Source organism: Zerene cesonia, chromosome 6, assembly GCF_012273895.1.
Source record: "Zerene cesonia ecotype Mississippi chromosome 6, Zerene_cesonia_1.1, whole genome shotgun sequence".
Lineage (NCBI taxonomy): Eukaryota > Metazoa > Arthropoda > Insecta > Lepidoptera > Pieridae > Zerene > Zerene cesonia.
Window position 1 is genome coordinate 781,207 of NC_052107.1, and position 18,297 is coordinate 799,503.

Genomic DNA, 18,297 nt, shown 5'->3' on the forward strand with positions numbered 1-18,297 from the left:
AAATAGCTCGTTTACTTTCAGATCCATTAGTGGGTTTCAGAATTAAATTGCTATCTTATCTAAGTAGTTGACTTTCAGTACATGAATACTTGTATATCATATTGTTTGATATAGTCAAGGTTGAGGAGCTATTCTTGAATAGTTGCCAACGGCTCTATAGAAGTTTTGCCCTAGCAGTTTGATTCATTAAACCGAAACCGGCATGCACTACGTACTAGAGTTTGTACGTAGGACATAACCCAACAAGGAATGTCTAGGCGATCGGTCCTGATCAGCTCGCAGTGGAAAACGAATTAGCGTGTCCCAGGCGTTGCATTGAGCAACGTCGCATTGGCTCGTGGGAGCGAAAGTACGGTCAACGAACCCGCGACCGCGTTAGCACAATCAGCTGTTCTGTGCGAGCATTCCTAAACGTGAGTCTGTATCATCTGTATGTATGCATAATCAGGGTGTACCTGGGACACTGCACCTACGCATTTTTGGGGTTTTGGCAAACTTCTGAGATAATTGTAGTGATGTGTTGTGTTTTTTCTAAATTCTAATAGTATGTGTGCGTTAAGCAATTGAGTTTTTTTAATAGGCCCATGAGTTCACCGATACATCTGATAAGCTCTGCACTCATGATTGATCATCTTTTTCATTGGTCATAGAATGTAAATATAATACTATCTATCTATTGGGAATTATCAAAGCCATATTTCTTAATTAAATTAACGTATCGGAAAGTGCAATTACCTGTTCTTGTGCGCATTGCAAAACATTATTTCGTATATTCAATGGGAATTATTTGACCCGTACTCATTGAATAGGTACAAACAATGTGATTAAAAAAAAAAGTTTCAGTGATTTTCTTGTTGAAAAAGCAGAACATTATTTAACTTCAATTTGCGGAAAAAGTCATACTTAGAATAATAGATTTTTTTCTGTTTGAAGTAGAACAAGAACCCATTGACCTCGCCCTCATTATTAGCAACAAGTAAGATGCACCTATACTATACGATTTGCATTATAGCTCATCATTACTTTGTTACTTCTTTCCTCAGGTCAAATAACTTGAAGTGAAAGAAGCACTATAATTTAATTAATAATAATTAATCGCTAATTAAATTTACAAGGGCTTACATTAAAAGTGGTCATAGGATAGCAGAGAAAAATAGCAGATTAGATTGTATACTTTAATTACACTATACAAATAATGAATTGTAACATCAAACGAAACAGCTAAAGAAACTACGAAATCAACTTGTAACCCAAACAATGCGCCAGACACACTTTCCACAAAACTGCGTAAATTCCAGTGCGTATGTCAATACCGAGAGAAACTCGTCAACGATACACTTTGCACGTCTCCACGTTCGCGCGCGCCGCATCCGACCGCCGCGGGCGCACCTGCGAAACGTATCGCCGTCTCGCTCTTCAACCCACTATCTCGATCGTATCGCACCTGACGCACTAACCGCAATTACTTCATTCATTTATCAATCGTTTTCCTTGAAGGAATCTAATCCCGCGGCCTTCTCAGAGTTGGAATGACACGGGTATGGTAGTACGTTTTCTCTTCAATGATATAAGAAATGCACTTTCACATTGTCCTGGTGTTATGAATGGAAGTACAAACAAACACGATTGACGCGATTTACACGTGATAAGGACGTAGCGGCTGAGCTGCGTGACCTTCACGTGACCTTTCGCGAATTTCATCGACGAAAGGCAGTCAAGGACACGCAAATGCCGGTAGGTGGCCGGGGTCGCCACCGCCACCTGGTGGTGACTCGTGGGAACGGGGTTACGCGGACGCATCGTCTCGCCTCGCTGACCGCGCATCGTATGAAACCAACAAATGAATGAACATGGGCTCCAGGTAATTAGTTTCGATGTTAGCATAATGAGACGGATGGACAGATAATTCAGATTCATCAGCCTTTACAGCCAACACTTTACTGAGATACGATGAAACTTACAAACAAAATCTTTTAAAGGCACATTAAAAAAAATTGATAAAATTTACAATTTATGCAGAAAACTTCGCGAAGCACCACTTTTTTGCTAGTATAAAAACGATATATGTAGGTACCTTGAAGATGGTGACGTAATTGCGCGTCACCACTTCGATATGATCGACGAGAACTATACCTTAAGTTAAATATGATACAGACTAAAATATAAAAACTATACTAGACGAGTACGGTATGTGATCCATCATCATAATTCTTGTACTCACATTAAAACTATTAATTATGCGATGTAATCCAAACCGGGTGTAGGTCCTGAACGTTAGATGCTAAACATTTATAACAACAATAAAACAATTGAGAGTCCGCGACAAAAAGTGTCGTTTCGTGCGCGAGCTCGCGTGAGAGCGAACAGCATCCAATTCTGTGAAGGCGACTTATAGAAAACAGTTTTGTATCGTACAAACTCTGTTTTCATTTTATCGCGGTGCCAACACTTGCAATAGCGAACTAGTGAATAGAAGAAATAACAACATAGGTACACGCTATACTTGTGTTTCGAGATTTGCGATTGCAGCGCGAGGGAAAGTAAATGGACCCCGACTGTGCAGTGGTTAATGACCTGGCATACTGCGTCGGGTTGTCTAGGTTCGATTTGGAGTACCAGAAAAATGTTATGATTATCGTGTTTTACTATTACTTACAGAATACATGTTTAAATATTCTTTTAATTATCTGGTTACTGCATAGAAATATTTTTCTATTCGATATATCAAATTATCATTCGTTCATAGCAACATTGCTATGAACGAATGCAAATTGAAGTAATCTAACACCGCTTATATTGCGAAGAAAAAGTGAATCTCCACTAATATTAGAAAATATTATTAGTTTTATCACGAACCTATTAACAACACCTCAATTGAATAAAATATTATATTACAATTATTATTACAATATTCTCTCTTTGCTACAACACTGTTACCACTTGTTACCTATTTCGCTGCACACATAAGCAATGCTCAATGAGTCAGCACACAAACACGTGTCAAACTAGATTCCGTACCTACATTAATAAATAAATCATATTGAGCCTCATTCACATATAATATTAAGAATCCGAGCGCTATAATGTGACTAGAAAATCGAAAACTAGTTTCACTTATAACGAGGCGTGTCAGAAACATACGCGTGTATATGACAGTTGAATGGAAATATATGGTTAAAAAATTGGACAAATGACGGTTTCCCATCAAACACAAAAAGAATCACGTCAAATGGATGAAAATCTATAAAGTTATCGAGTAACAAAACCAAAAAGGAACCAGTCCAAATGAGAACCTCCTTCGTTGTTGGGAACCGCGGAGTTATCGAGTAACAAAACCAAAAAGGAACCAGTCCAATTGAGAACCTCCTTCGTTTTGGTAACCACGGAGACATCGAGTAACAAAATCAAAAAGCAAACCAGTTACGTTGAGAACCTCCGTCTTGTTTGGGAACGTCGGTTGAAAATAAGACGTTTAAGCAGTGATCTCATCAAGCCACATGCGTCAATTAGTCAACAATTGTTATAAATTTCGTCGGCTCTTCGAGATAATCTCGATACATTATATGTATTATGATGTAAGCGCAGTGTTTTACTCGGCTGTGTTATTCGAGATCTGATATTGAGGAAAAAACACATCATAAATACCTTTTAATACAGTTTAATACATCATTTCATATAGTTGAGAAAATAATTAACTCCAAGGATTTTGATTCAAAAAAGCCTGTCTTTAGTTTAACCAAATTTTTCGCTTGTCCCTTTGGGGATTTATTATTAGATGCCCTCCCACGAATATGCTCACGCATCTATTTATTGCTATGAAAGTTAAATTTAGAATTCCATAAAGTAAATTAGTTACTTTGAATTATGAGAAAAGGAAAAAGATTAAATAATGGAAACGTGCTGTTTCTTCGTTATCATAATAAAACCGTAAACAGGTAAAAACTTTGCCAATCGCGTGTCTTTACGTGGAACTGTTATATATTGAACGGTGTCGTTTGCGATTTGGCCTACATAATAATGCTCAACCTTGCAACGCCTGCAAGATAGCGCTACAGGCCTTCTATTGATATTCTTAGTGAGGATTTTTCAATATTTATGTAAAATAATATCATGCTTTTTGTCAACTGCTTATTGTTTGCAATCATTCTCTTAGATATTTGTTAAAAATTGGTCAAGTGCAAGTGGACTCGCAACACCAAGAAAAGTTCCCATCCAATTTAAGGCTGAGCCCACCAGTGCTTAACCAGTGTTATTTTATCATAGCGTTGTTATTGCGGCAACAGAATTAAATGGTCTCTGAAAGTTTCAATTGATTAACTATCACAGTCTAACGATACAGCATAGTTACAGACAGACGGACGGGCAGACCCTTTTGCGTACGGAACCCTTAAAATCGATTTTGGATATACAAATAACATACTATAGCAATTTAATAAAATACATAAATCAGTCAGGAAAATATCACGTACAATTTCAATGTTCCTTATCATCACTTTCCCTATCAAACAAGACAATATTCAAACACAGAATCGAGAATTTCATCCGAACAACCCACATCAACTGTCCCAAGGTGTCCCGAACGAATACCGAACTGGATCAAGGCGAATCATAATTCAAACCGCCGTACATATATTACTTGCATTGACTCATTTCAACGGAATCTGATAAAGTTAATGAAGATATGCGTGCGTTATATATAAAAATAAATTCGCTTATCGAAAACGTCATTGTTCAGTCATTCCGGAACTATTCCGATGAATCATGTGTTTTAACTTTTAACATTTATACACAACGATAAAATAACGCATATGCATAGAGAAATGGCGTAATTCTATTCAAGTTTTGGATTCGGTTGTGAATGTTTGTAAACTGGAACCATCGACGAGGTTTCGCTTTTTGTAATTCACCCGAGGCGGAAAATAAATTCCTCTTCTTATTGAGGTAGATGACATGATGATCAGTATTTCGTAATAAGAAATTACAGTTAAAAAGTAAGCTTCAGATTCCTATATAGGTACCTGACTATCCTTGCAGAAGTTTCCTTACTAGAAGAACTATATCCATTTACATTCAAACAACCATAATATATCTAACACCAATTTGTTGCTATATAGAAACGTGTTAGAACGACGGTGACATGAGGCACTCGCAATGATTGCGTAAGTGCGATGTGTTTAGCACTTTGCAACTGGGAGGACGTTATGCCTCATCAACATTTATCATAACTATATATTTTAATATTACTCAATATGCGAGCAAAGTACCTATAGCGTCCGATATATTGAATCGTAAGTCCGAATCCTCGACTACCTGTCTGAATGAAGTTGTACTGTGTTTGTATCCGTTAGGTTTGATTTCTGTCTTCCTCATGATGTCATATTACATTTTATACATAATAGACAAATCAACGCTGACTTGATTACGATCTACCCGGCAACATGCTACAATTCCCCACATCCATATTCCTGATTTCAGAAGCATTAATGAAACACAACAAAATCTATTAATACATCCTAGTTGTGGAAGTGTACTCTGATTAAAAATGTGACATATCAATTTAAAGGCAAATTTTACAATTGTCGATTTTTACGTGTGGTACTTGAAGCAGGTTTTGCTGCTTCTATTCATACTATTGACGTCACTGTAGGCTAGTCTTTGACGCCAGCTCATAAAAACCTGACGTCCACAAACTCAGCCCGGCCGCTTTAAGTTAACAATCGGCGTCAGCGTTAACAATCGGTCGTCATAGCACGAAACGATTACACAATAAATAATAAAAGTTTAATAGCACAACTACGGAGGATAGTTAACATATAACAGAACGGTCGATGGCCTTACTGTGTTAATTACAGTCACAGGACGTCCTAATCCCTACTAATATTATAAATGCGAAAGTAACTCTGTCTGTCTGTCTGTCTGTTACGCTTTCACGCCTAAACCACTGAACCGATTTTCACAAAATTTGGTATGAAGATAGAAATGAACTTGGGAAAGAACATAGGATACTTTTTATCGCGAAAAAATGGTAGAAAGAGTTGAAAGAGGAGATGAAAGTTGTATGAAAGTTCGATATTGTCAAACCGATTTTGATGAAACTTGGTATGTAGATGGAGATGAACGTGGGAAAGAACAAACCATACTTTTTGATGCGAAGAAAATACTCCTTACCGTGTCGCGCGATATAAGCGAATTCTACGCGGGCGAAGCCGCGGGAGAAAAGCTAGTGCCGTATAAAGCTGATGGAAAGTGACGACTAATGAATAGTGTTCAATAAATAAATAAAAAATAATGAAATGTTATGTTATTGAAAGAGTTTGATTCATTTAGTCAAGATGATTATAGACTTAAAGATTCCGATGACAAGGTGTATTGAATATCATTAATTTTTGTACACATCATAAAAATTGAGTTGTCTTGGAATAATATACGGATAATATCCCCAATACCATATCTTGAAAACATACTATTCCATTGCGGTCCACATTCAAACACCCGCATCATATCGCATAGATTACCAACCAGCGCTCTGCGTATTCCCGAGAGCAAAACTCGTTACACAATTGCAGCGAGCGTGTACTTATCAAAATATTCATAGGCATGTAAATCGTATCGTGTGCGACAGGGGACATAGTTGCACGTCCACGGTCGCGTAACACGCCGGAGGACTTACGGTGTCGGATATCATAACTGGCAAGTAGCAACGTCATACGATGATATCTATCGACCGCCGTTGTGAATGATCTGCGGAATGCACATGAACGTTGTGAATGAATTTGTCTCGAGCTATGGTTTTGGGATTCGTTGAACGTTTCGAAGTGGGTAATTGGGACAAATGAATATTCATCAAATCAAAGACGTACTTTTACAAAACACATATGAGTTAAGTGAAAATGATACTGATTAAATCGCTTTTTGAATCAGTCATTTTGTTTCGTTAATTTCAAAAATATGAAAGTGTTTATAATTAGCATTTAAATGAATACTATAAGTGAGCGAACCTTGTACACTCACATTGGTACCACATGCTTCATAAATAATGTAAGATTTTTAGAGCACGCCATCTGGTACATTATAAGATCCTTAGTTTCGATTTCATCATCATTTTCGTAAACTTGTGAAAACGTATATTATCTGATATGGTTGAAATTGTTACAGGCACATTCTCGTTTTTGTTTTTTTATAAATCTCAGTCTCAAACCAATTAGAAAAAGTCCAGTCACAAAACTAGGTATTGAGATTTTAATTTCTTACAAGTCAAAGCAAAATCCGTTTAATTCTTAAAAATTTCAGAATGAAACGTTAAGTTTCTTAAAATTCACAACGCACGACAAAAAGCGGCATAAATAATAACGCGATACACGCCGAAGAAAGTTATAAATACAGTAGCAGCAGCTGAGCGGTGAAATGTGTGTGCACTTATAAATTCGGGGGATATAATGAATTCAACCACTTTAACTTTATGATATTCTTAGCAATTGCGTGAAAATTGCTTATGCGTAAATGTTATCTTGAGAATCTGAAATTTCAGCTGTTGTACGAGCAGTTGAAATACGTTGTGCTAAAAATGAAGGTTAACAGGATCGTTTTGCACTTGGCGCGTAGCAGGAAGCTAAGACGTTACTTCCTAAACGATCCAAAAATGTTTGAGGGTTTCCAATATCAAATCCAACGAATCCATGTTTTTCAAACTTTTATACTTTATAGGTGCTCCTTTCTGATAAAGTCATAGTCATCATCGTCATCATCATCATCATTATCAGACCTTATAATATGTTCCCACTCCTGGGACACAGGCCTCCTGAGCCTGAGGGCTTGTCTGATTTAGTATCGCTCACATATTAGCCGTCAACATTCGTAAACCAATTAATTCAATGGCTAACATCATTTACGTCTAGAAAGCAAAAACAACGGCAGCCCGTACTGTAGCAATGTTTTTCGTATTTATCACATTTATTGCATTATTAGCAGCGATCGGCGGCCATTATGAACGCGTAACAAATTGCGAACAGAGCTAGTATGTAATAAAAATATGACCGTTGAAGTAGAAACATGATAAGCCCGGTTGGTAGTGATTAGCATCTGGTTAGTAGCTACCCGTGACTCATGATTCAGTACGCTTGTACGTTGTGGGAATTTTGATTGATAAAGTCCGTTGATTGAGGAACTTCAAATTTTATTGGTGATGTGTTTAATAGAACTTTTAACTTTTAGAATATTTTCTTAACAAATTCAGGATAAAATCAAATTATGTTTCTCCATTTAATAGAGAGACGATGCCGTTACTCTGCTTTAGACACCTGACGAGAGTGAAAAAAAATCAAAAGTATTGATTACCATGAATCTAGGCCAAATTTTTTCAAAAATTTATTTAATTACATCTTTTCAGAGTTACAGATTCTTTAAATGCACAGAAATCGTTGTTGCTAGAAACACGTTATAAAGAACAAATTTTTGGTCTACCACTTATAATTTTGATAACTTCCAAAACTATACCTAATGGACGGAAGTTCATCTAATCTAATGTATTAGCTACGTATAAGCCGATAGTTTTACACTAGATAACACGTCATTACGATATGGCTAATACCTACAATTAAGATAGAAATTGTACCATTAAGCGTGACATTACATTTTAACACAGTTTTATTCGCAACAATTATAAATTGTTTATGCTAAATATATATTTAAAATACGCTCGAGCCACTTTCATCTTTCATTGTTGAGTGCATGACCGGAAAATTAAGAGTATCTAGAAGTGGACTATCGAATGAATGGACCTCCATTTGAACACGTACTTCCCCTTGATTCTACTTGACAATAACGAGTAATATACCATTCCAATTTTTGCTATTGATTGTCGTCATCATTTCCTGTGAGACTTTATATTGAAAACAGGTTTTACTTTTAAATAAATGTTGCAAAATTATGTTAATCATTCCATAATGAACCACATAATACTGAATTTAAATTTAACTATAGAAGCGTGCCTTTCCAACGAAGCCGCATTAGAGTAGATTGAAGGAAAGTGTATGAATAGAATTATAGTAAACGTCAATAAGTGTTTACTGTTTACTATACTCTACGGAGTACGTTCATTTAACTGATTATTGCTTTTGCATTGCATGTCAGTCATACAGCGATTGATATTAACAACTCTTGGCATATCCCGTTATCCTATACATAATAATACAGAGTCGTAGAACCTTGCAGCAAATATACATTTGGACGCTTTGAATATCGACAAATAAACGGTTTGAAACATTGGTATTTTTATCAAAAACGTTTGTGAAATATGATAAACGAACACACCTAAATCCGGTTTACGATCATTAAAACGTTCAACGGACACAAAATTGTATAAAGAGGAAGATACTTCGATGTTACACGTTTAAAGATTGAAAGTTTTATGTAGAATATACATAAAGCAAACTTATCTGAACGGCCAAAAACTAGTTTGGTAACATTACACCTGTTTATACATTCACTGATGCCGATGCTTATTTGAAAACCGCTAGACGACTCAATACTTTCTACGAGCTGTCGTTGGAAGTACTCTTAGCGGAGTTATATAACGGTTAAGAAGGTCAAGGATATTTTGCAACAAAACTAATTAGAATTGCAAAGAAATCCCCAAATGATGCCATCGATAGACGATAAAATAGTACCGGCATGCTTTCACACATACAGAATTATATTGTATATGGTGATTAAAAAGTGGATGTCCTCAATGCAAGAGGCCGTATGAGGGTAAATTAACTTTTGGTATCAACGCGACGACATTGGTTTAGCGGGTCAATGCCACACGATAAGTACGAAAGGAAAACAATTTCACAAATACTCCAGGCGAAAACAATAAACACCACGCGGTGAATTACAATCGACAAAATGGTTATGAGATTCAATTGACGTAGCAACAGCAGCGACGGACATTTCAAAATTAGCATCATTGATTTATGGGTCGACATAAATGTCGAGAACACTTGAATCTGCCGCGTTATGTGACATTACTTCCACACTAAAGGTTGAATTTCTCAAAATTTTTATTATTAATGAAAATAGCCTATGGAGGTAACTTCTTGTGTAGAATGTGTTATGTACAATGGCATTCGCTTATACAACGTCACTATTATTTATTGTCACGAACGATGCTGTGAGAAATAGATCCGCGATACAAAGACATATCTGAAGATTGTTCTTTTGAGTGAAGGAATAAATACAATAAAAAAATAAACTGCATAACGCATCGCAATAATTTCAACTACATCCTTAATAAATGATTAAGGATAAGGACTCGAAGACCGACAGGGAATGTAGGCTAAATATAATAAATCACATTAAACATTGTTGTAGCAAATTGAACATTTTGGAAACAATAACGCGGTCGGTGCTTCGAGCCTTGATCTTGATGGATCAGGCGAAAATAAACTCACGTGCCGAATTGAACCGACGCTTACATTAACTGGATACATTTCTATTACACACATCATAATAATTTAAATGGAATGGCATCGAATAAATTACGCCTGCGTATCCATGTAAGAGCGTGTTGTGCAATCACACGATTCTCAGAAACTACGACCTTTACGGGTGACTTTAATTTCCTTAAATAATATTACATGAAAATACTGTAAAAATGAAAAAATCGTAGTGTTTTTCTACAAATAATTATTTTACGAATTTTTAAATAATTTTTTCAGTTTGTTTTGAACTCGTCACGCAATTTCTTCTCTCTCCGGTCTAATTCGCTGAAAAAAAAAACCTCATCCATTCACGTTCTGAAAATAAAACGTACCTTCTTATACAGCTTGATCCACGTCAGGTCTCCCTTCGAGTCGGTGTACTGGAGCCCGAAGAACCAGACCTCGCGCAGGCCGATTGTCTTCACCACCTGGTCGAAGAGCTGTTTGCCGGTCGTCGTCTGCTGGATCGCGAACTCCAGCTCCGCGTCCATCGTCGTCACCCGGACGTTCATCTGTAAACGTTGCATGGTTTTTATTTCTGCAACTATTTTGTTGTGCAGTTCTCTACTTGTTGATGGGTATTAAGTATACATGAGGGTGTAGGGTGAAAACCAATGCAAGCATTGAACTGAGGACGTTCTGTGAGCACATTTGTTTCTAGTGAGTAAATGATGAACAAGTATGATGCAGGATGTGTATGAAATAAAATCAAGGTGTAAAAACAATAGAGCATCTTCACAAGATGTATGGGTGTGTATGTAAACAATTGTTTCTATTCGAGTAATGGTTGTTTGTGACGTGTTTCTAGTTAAAAACCCATCATTTAATATATTACATCTACTCAATTGAATGTCATGCGGGACTCATATAAAACAGGAACAAGAGAATATACGTAACGGAGGGAATGATTGATGTATGAAGAAATATAATGTATTCGATGAGGCATTCATTCACTATATAAAGGTTATATGTTTGCAAAAGTTTAAGCTATGGCAGAGAAATCTTGTGCAATTTAAGCAACGTTATTTTTCAAAATAAATTTTGAATTAATGTTTAATTTTTTTTTAATTTTTAGTCCTCAAGCAATTTACCGTTTTGCCTTTACCATATTGTGTTAGCAAGGATTGTTTGTATAATCCTTTCACTATCATTCGTACAAATCACGCTGAAAATTACGTGAGCAATGTAACAGGAAAATGGATTTCATAGCTAACTATTATCTCATAAATACTTAATAATGAGCTATTTGAGATACACCAGCAATAGCATAGACATAATAAAGAAGTCAACATATAAGAGGCTATAAATATAAATGGGCATTCTTCACTTTGAAGGAAATATTTGGTATAATTCATAAGATGTTTTTTCTTGGGAAGCGCATCGACACTTTGTCGCTGAGCGCTATCAATCTACTGAATTTATTCGCATTAACATTTATATCAGGACTAATTATCGTCTTCCAATATTTACTCGGCCATAGCCAAGCATTGCATGTTTTAACACGCTTTTATTAGCTACACAAACATACACAGATGTTTGTAAGTCGCCGACACTTTTAAATATGATTTTGAAACACTTTTTTTTTTTTTTTTTTTTTATCTTTAATAGGGCAGCGCTTGACCACGATCTCGCCTGGTGGTAAGCTGAGATGTGGTCTAGGCTGTGACGCGCTTCCCTAGAAGGTACCGGTTCACTCTATTCTTGAAGACCTCCAGATTGTACTCGTCGGGGAACACAGACTCAGGAAGCATGTTCCAGTCCCTTGCGGTTCGAATGAAGAATGTGGAATCGAACCGCTTCGTCCGGGTACATGGAACGTCCACCAAATAGCGGTGCCTAGAATCTGTGCGCCTCGACGATCGATGGAAAAAAGGGGATGGCGGAATTAGGCTGTGTAATTCCGCAGCGCACTCTCTCACACTTTACTTAATGTAGAGTAGCAAGATGTAATGCAAACTTCGGACACTTATCAAGGGTAATAAATGATATTAAGAGTTTATCTTATTATCCTGATCAGATTTGCCAGGATTAAATATTTCCCTGTATATACTCTGTGTAAGAGCAGACGAGACAATCTAGTTGGTTATATCATCAAAGCGTGTTTTTAGTCACTTTTTTTGTAAATGATGTTATATCAATGTTGACCATACATTTCTAGTTTCTAGTTTTTTATGTTTATTACTTCCATCTATTATTAATAATATTCCCATGAACACTTATGCCAGTTAATCAGTTATTCATTATAAATATATCCCTTTCGGTATTTGTTAATTCAACTTCTGAAAGTATTTACATCTTTTCATTTCCTATTATACTCGTGTTGAAACATATCTCCCTAGTCAGTGACATTAGACATAAACCTATTAAAAGAACTAAACGAGATGCATGTAAACTGAACTTAGACGATAGTTTATAAATAGTATTTCCAACTATATTTAAGAGTTGAGATCGTGCCAAGCGGATATGATCTTCCGGAGGCGATTGTGTCATCGTTTACAATAATATTGTGTTTTGATATTTTGATATACACATTCGCTGTTCGTACAATATGACATTTTTTGATTTCTGCTAGTATATCTAAGTCTTAAGTAAAATTTGCTCGCAATTTAATCTCTCGACTTCCAATCTTAAGAAATATCAGAATATCAACAATAGCGCCCAGCTACAATCGATACATTATCTTATCAAGTATTTGGTAATTGCTCGCGCGCATTTCTAGACGTACAATGTAATCGTTTACCTTGTACACGCCGCTGATAAGGTCCGGTACATTTTATAGTAATGAAATCGAAAATATTTTCTAGTAAGACTGACTTTGGGTGTAGTGTTGCTGTGTAGGAATTCAAAGTCCATTGTTTCTAACAAAATGAATAGCAAATTGGTTATCCTGAGAATAATATTTCAGCTTTAATTTTGACTATTTCCAATATGGTCGTAAATTCAAATCGTAATTGTCCCATCAATATAGAGAGTTTAAATTAAAATAAAATACTGACGTAAATTAATCCAAATTTGGTCATATTATATTTCGTTTAAATAAATTGAGATAATCACCATAAACATTCGTGTTTCCAGCTATTTACGTGATCGTAAATTCACCAACAATAGTGTATGATATGATCTGTGGGCTGACAACAATGCATCTGAGGCCATTCATCGAATACATTTCGAGGTCGACTCAGCTTTGATTCCTCTGGTTATTTTCTGCATAACTCAGTACCCGCATCTACTTATCATATAGATTGAGTTCTTGGCGTTTGTTAACATAAATTTTTAAATTATTTTCTAATGAGACTTGTATTTTTATGGGTGCCTCTATAGAATAGAAACTGATAAAGACTTAAAAAATTGTAATATTTATCACGAACTTTTGTTATATTTCAGACTATCAATTCCATTGAAGCTTTAGGATTTAGGCCTTTCAAAGAATTCGAAGCTGCTTTAATAATTATGTTCGTTTTCAATAGTTCTATGATCAGTCCTTGCTATAAAACGTAAAAGAGTCATACAATTCATTTACTACAATTCACTATACAACCAAAGAATTTATAAAATTACAGATATAGTCGATATTATCATTGCATTTATTTAGATAGGAGATAAATGAGGACACTAACATGAAAATGTTTCATAATAGGATGGAAAATAACATGTGAAGGAAAACAGATAAGTTATTTGAAAGATTGAATACAAGCGCTCTACCTAGTAACAAAACCCTTCAAATGTTCTACATAAAAAGAAGTTTCCACGACACCTCAGTTTTATTTTACTTTCCTCAATTAAACAAATCCCATTACGGAATCAATAGTAGACATTTGTCATAGCACATTCATACAGTAAAGTAAAATCAATCACTGATAATTATCATACGCACGAGATGTATTTTCGAATAAATAAAATGAAATTGACGTCAATATATCAACCAAAGGACAGAGGTGACAGGCTGAAATATTCTTGAATGGAAAAAAAAAATTCGCATCTCTTTGAGATAACGTCAAAGCTTATAACGTTAAGACTTCAAATTGGAAATACATCAAACAGATTTGCAGATGATACGATGATACAGGCCACACATCATATTCGGGGAAGAAACTACGCGACGTCACACCGTGCACGCGATGAATCAGTAGTTGGAATCGAGAACGCCGCCTCGAGATAACGACAATCTAGCGTTATCGGTGTAAACGACGGATGTTTATGCAAGCCTAGCAATTTGCCTGTACATGCTGAATGTACAGCAGCAATTGTTGTACGAGTACATAGTGACCGGGTCGCGATGGCGCAATTGCATGATGCCTATCTAAATTACCTTGCCTAGGGTGCAAGGTTGATGTTGACATCTGCGAGTGAAAATGAAAGTTGATTTTAAATTAATTACTACGGTGTTGTATGAGGTGCTCATGCGCGGAGGACTTCATGAACCGAATTTTAATGCCATGCCGTCCTTCATGAAAATACCTTCATACAAAAAACGTATATTTTATAACAATGGTGTCCTTATGCACTTGGATGGCCAAGTAATCAAGCAGATTTGTCGCTTTTCGGGTGAGAACAATCACCAACAAAAACATGAGCCTCCGTTACATAGCCCAAAAGTGACTGTTAGGGCCACAGCGAGTTTAAAAGCATCGATTGGTCCTTAGAATTTGGAAGCCTCAATAATTTCGAATTATTTAGAGAAAGCTGCAAGATATGCTCCCCAAAAAGGTTATTTTTTTTTAGAATTGATATTGGATAGTCACCTTTTTTATGGGATTAATTTAAAAGCAGACTGTATGAGAATTTTTCAACAACTATCAATTATTTTAATAAAATTCATGAGATGGCAATCAACTAAATCATTGTAGATCTTTTGCGGCGAGTATATTTCAGTTGGGCTTGAAAAAATATAATACATATCAAGTTAAGCAATAACAAAGCAGAGACACGAATAAGCAAGGAAAATTACTGACCTAAGGATGTAACAAGAGGAAATATATTGCACGTTATTTATAATAATCCGACTTTTACATAGCTCACATGAGTCGTGTCAAGGGATTTTGTAAGGTCAGCAATGTACAGAATGTATAAAAAAACTGTAATGTGACGTTACTTTAAATATCGCAGGCCTTGTTGAAAACAGTGGCAGGCGGAAGGAAAACGAAAAAGCGATCGGCACAGACACCGAGGTCTGCTTCAATCGAATTTTCGTATTCTAGTGAAAGACCTTGGCTCTTGTATATCCTACTTTTACATAAACATTGCGGAGGTTATAAATAGCAGTGTAACTAGCAGTAAACAGGGTTTGAGTGCATCTCAGCCTCGGCAAACATTAAAGATACGATGACATCACCGTGCTTGCTTTATGGCGATAAGATCCTATATTTGTAACGTGTTTCGCTATAACGCGCATTAAATGCGTGTTACAATATTGGAAGTGCTAAAATTGTAATACATTCCATCTTTAATTTGATATTTACGATAATAAAGATAATATATACGATGATAAAGTTAAAGTAACTTTATGCTTATGTGCTACTCTCCGAAAACATTACTAAAATACATCATAATCACAATTATTAACTTGTAAAGGACTTTTTCTTAACTGTACATTTATTTTAATTGAAATATTTCATAATCAGTTATAATTAACCTTCAATCATCACTCATGCTACACCACCATTACCGCAATATAATGAGGCATTGCGCAATCGTCACCGAGTTTTATTATAGTGTTTGATAACATAGAAACAAGTAAAAGCTGAGAATACGAATACAATGCTATTGGTTATCAAAAAAAAAAAAAAAAAATGGCGACATGAGCAAATACGGGTGACGTAATGTTTTAGTTACAGCACGTATTTAGCGGAAAATACCTTAGCAACCGTGTGATATGTGGAAAATCTGAAAATGTAATTTATTTCTTCTTTATTATACGCTACCTACTAGAAATCATGATCGTTTTAGGGATACGTGTTAATGTACCAGCAAGCAGTTGTGCTATGTCATAAATAATGTTAATTGATATCTTGTTGATGCTTTTAAGAAGGTGGTATATTGATCACAATCGGAAACACTTTGTTGGCGATTTCTACAACTCTAACGACAAATTGAATAAATGATTATCTCTATATCGTGAAACATCCAGATAAGCAATCGAACCGTAGCTATTAAGGACTCTGTTACATAACACTGTTTATTGCCGCGATTCGACACAACATTATCAACAATAAACTGGTGACCCTGAATACTGTGTGGCGATTCTTCACGGCCGTTGTGTGGATGACAGGCAATGACTCTTGCATCGGAAACGAGTGAGAGACGGTGGTATTGGTACTTTTATTATTGCATTGTTAGCTTAATTAAGTTAATTGTGAGCAAATCTTTGACATTATGACTGACGGATTTTATGAATTTATCTTCAGGTGGTAAATTTATTCATTAGTCAGCGGAATAAGGAAAATTGTGCATGTTATTCTTGGGTATATTTTGAAATGTATTTAGACAACAATAGCGTACTATTGGTGCATTAAAGATATTTCTTCTAATACAATTATATAATATCTATTATAAACATTACAAATGTACGTGCGTATATACGCACCTTGAACGTAGTTACGTTAATTTACGTTTAGTATGATAACATTTTTAAGCCTATCCTACTAATGTTTGTTACTCGGTCACGCAAAAACTACTGAACCGTTTGCAATGAAATTTAGGTACGTAGACAGCTGGACAACTGGAATAACATATAGGCAACTTTCATCCCGATATACGCGGGTGAAACCGCGGGGCGCAGCTAGTGTAATATACGTGCCATGAACCTAGTTTACGTTAATGTACGTTTAGTGTGATAACATTTTTAAGCATATACAATGTTTATTATGAATATGTAAATAACTATTAATGGATTTCCTTAACCAACCAATAAAAAAATAAAAAAATTATAATTGGAAATAAATTTACATGAAATTCAATAGGAATAAGTCGTGCGTGATATTTTTTGAACCCGTGCAACAGCGAAAGGGAACTGATAAGTTATTACATTGTACTAGTCTCCCATGAACAAAAATATCATCTTTGATTTTATATATACGACAGATATAATTCAACATGCAAATGGTACATTAAAACTAAGACGATTCCACCAAAAAAATCGGAAATAAAATACAATAAAAATCATTATAAGGGGTGGGATTCATAATGACGAGGACAGGTGCACAATAGGGCAGATGTTGACGCCACGTGGTAGCCGCATGTACGGGAACTGGGGTAGAGTCGAGGTGCATACACATTGACTTCTCACATAAAAATATTAAAAGCGCTACCGTCGGAAGTCTTTTGTAATGAACCGTGGTATAAAATGCTGCGATTTATATATTTATTTTGTAATAGCTGCGCCCCGATGCGAACGATGCAAGTGGGACGCATAGATGGTATACACTATACATGTCGATAAACAAAGCCAACTGCAACGTCAGATAATACAATAATGTATGGGAGATTTAAATTTCAACTGTTTTAAAATGTACTATTTGGAAACGTCTAAACGGAATCCCCTAGACATGTCAACAACGCGCTTTGAAAATAATTAAAATAACACATTAATACATTTCCTCCGTCTCCGTTCCCATGATGTCATGATGAAATTACGAACCGTTTATTGTCATTCTCTGACAATTCACAGGTGATAAACTGTAGCCCATGGCTGTAGCCTTACATCATCGTCAACAAAAACTAACAATGACGTAAATATACGTTAAGTTTTTCGTATTTTAAATTTTCACAGTTTTTATATTGAAATAGAATTTACTCAAATAACGAATTTATTATTCTTTTTGATTAATTATGGGTTCGA

At 35.7% G+C, this 18,297-nt stretch overlaps 1 protein-coding gene across 1 annotated transcript in view; it reads right to left on the reverse strand.

Annotated features, from left to right (window-relative positions):
• The window catches only part of LOC119840566 (moesin/ezrin/radixin homolog 1-like), a gene marked incomplete at its 3' end in the record, with an annotated part of 30,536 nt that overhangs the window by 5,192 nt on the left and 7,047 nt on the right, over positions 1-18,297 (reverse strand). Inside the window, exon 4 of the mRNA XM_038367254.1 lies at positions 10,793-10,972. Within this exon, the coding sequence (XP_038223182.1) occupies positions 10,793-10,972 (180 nt within the window). The remainder of the gene's footprint in view (positions 1-10,792; positions 10,973-18,297) is intronic.